General features: G+C 54.6%; 2 protein-coding genes across 2 annotated transcripts, besides 2 other annotated features; one reads left to right on the plus strand and one right to left on the minus strand.

Moving 5' to 3' along the window:
• Window positions 1-510, plus strand: TraAM80_10508 (retrotransposon hot spot (RHS) protein; the record flags this gene model as incomplete). Its single annotated transcript, XM_029387123.1, has 1 exon — window positions 1-510. A coding segment is annotated over one exon (510 nt), but the record flags the coding sequence as incomplete, so codon positions are not given.
• Window positions 511-775: 265 nt separating this feature from the next.
• TraAM80_10509 (uncharacterized protein) lies at window positions 776-1,120 on the minus strand (the record flags this gene model as incomplete). The annotated part of the gene is made up of 1 exon (XM_029387124.1): window positions 776-1,120. The coding sequence occupies one exon, from the start codon at window positions 1,118-1,120 to the stop codon at window positions 776-778; it is 345 nt and encodes a 114-aa protein (XP_029233035.1).
• A 657-nt stretch (window positions 1,121-1,777) lies between these two features.
• Window positions 1,778-1,834: a microsatellite.
• Window positions 1,835-1,916: 82 nt separating this feature from the next.
• Window positions 1,917-1,962: a microsatellite.
• Window positions 1,963-2,157: the final 195 nt, after the last annotated feature.

Genomic DNA, 2,157 nt, shown 5'->3' on the forward strand with positions numbered 1-2,157 from the left:
GGGTGGAAGAAACAACGTAATGCGTTTAACATTTTTGTGAACGGCTACGATGCACGAGAGATGAAGGCGTTCTTTGCGTGGCAGGAGCGTAATTTGCTACGTGGCTCGCAGGGAAGCGGTGAGGGTAGAGCAGAGCTTGAGGAGAGATGGCAGAGGATGAAGGACCGTATTTGTGTGGTTGGACCGCTTCCTCGCTACGTTTTTGATGAGAACAATTACTCAGGGCGCCGTAGCGCAATTAACTCAGCGCTGTTCAACACGTCTGACGCAGACTTGGGGCGCTTTGCAAAAAAAATGTTTGGCAACGCTGAGTGGGGCGAGGACGGGACCGCGGACAAGCTGATCAAGGTGGTGCGTGTGTTGGAGGAGGAGCGCGTGGTGAGGGATGCGTCGGTGGTGGTGAGGCCCAATGCGGGGAATGGAGGGGACGCGGAAAGCTGCAGGAATTTTCCCGTTTCAGTTGAGGCCAAAAAGAACATTGCGGAGGCGGGTGCTAATGAAGAACTTTAAAATGTTCCGCCTGCTGTCTGTTGTGGGAACGTGGAGTAGGTCTGCTGATGATGATATTGAGTGCTTGGGCTGCGTGGCGTTTCTGATTAGTGACGTCGCCGGAGCAGTTGCTCGCAAGGTGCAGCACCTTCCCCGCAACGAGGGAGGAACGCGGGCCCGCGTGTTGGCGGACGGGCATGCGGTGGGCCTCTTTCCAAGGGGACCCCTGCGTGGTCGGGTGCATGGCAGGTGAAGATAATAGAAGAGTAATAATCCAGACTGAACTTCAAGTCGGCGTTCTGTATATGCCCAACAAGTGTTTTTCCTCGTGCTGGACGCGTTCTACGTGGTCGGGGTGCAACCAACAGTAACTGCCACAGTGGACCCCAGGTAGGCTGACAATATTCCTGCTGGTGGGCACAGCGGTGCGGAGAGTGAAGTGACGTTCATCGGGCTGCAGGTGACAAAACACAACACCCACCACACCACTGCCGGTAAGGTGGCTGCGTTTCTGAAGTACATGACGTGCAACTTCAAGGGCTGGGAGGCGCTGAGGGAAAAGATGAAGTGGGAGATCATTTACACCCAGCACGCTGAGAGCACGCCAATGACGGGAAGGTGGGATTGCCATGTCACGGAGGGAGAAAAGGAAATGCCAGGACTTCAGGTTGCCAGCGACCTTTGGGAGAGAAGGGTGGAACAGTACCAGGTGCAGCTTGACACGGAGATGGCTTTCCAGTTGGTTGTTGCTGCCAGCGAAGGCCACTCAGGATAAGTGACGGGGACGTGGGGTGTGGCTAGGAATTCTATGCCCTGCTCGTGTGTTACATGGTGCTGTATGGGTTTGTGTCGTTTCAAGACATTGTTTCAGTGCGTTTCTTTATTGGTGGGGGAGGAAGGGCGGTGGCATGGCTGGGAGTGGGGGAGAGGCGAGTTGTATTATTATTGTGGTTGGTGTAGTGTGTGGAGTGGCGGCTTCCTCGTGTGTATTGCAGCGGGGGTGGGGTGCTTTGCTGAGAGAAGGCGGTGGGGGGAGTGTATCACCCGCTGAGGCTAAGCAGGCGACGGATGGTTTTGTGTGGCTCCTCTGCTTGTTTTGCGGATGACTTGATTTTTAGCTTTCAGCGATGCCGCGTTGGGGAGCAGCGCGAGTGTTTTTTATTTTCAGTTCTTCCACGCCACAACCCCCACTGCAACTGATGGTAATAATGACACCCTCCAATGCAGAAGGGAGTCGGGTGGTTGCGGGGCCCACCGACTGCCGGTTGTTGGGTCGGCAGCGGGAATCTGGCTGTGGGGGGTGGCGTGTGAACTTGTTGGTTTGGGTGGTGTGCTGGGTGCTGGTCGCACCGAGCCAAACTGCGATCGCCCCATTGTGCATCCTTCGCTTTTTAGGAGTGGGAGCCATATGGCCTCATCTGGAGGCATATTTTATTTTATAATTTTTTATTTTTTTTGCTTTCATGACATTTTTTGGTGAGTCTTTTGGGCGGTTCGCCGAAGGCATCACCACGTTCAATGATTCTAATGGGCGAGGGCGTTTGTGCGATTATGTTGTGGCGGGCTACAACAATGCTGCGGGGGTTCGTCCTTCGCCGCCGAGGTGGGTAAACCTGCATGGAAGGCGTACACCGTTATTGAGATTGCCAGGAAGAATGCTTGTTGTCC

The sequence above is a fragment of the Trypanosoma rangeli genome (assembly GCF_003719475.1).
Source record: "Trypanosoma rangeli strain AM80 chromosome Unknown Tra_15.4_contig_01017, whole genome shotgun sequence".
Classification (NCBI taxonomy): domain Eukaryota; phylum Euglenozoa; class Kinetoplastea; order Trypanosomatida; family Trypanosomatidae; genus Trypanosoma; species Trypanosoma rangeli.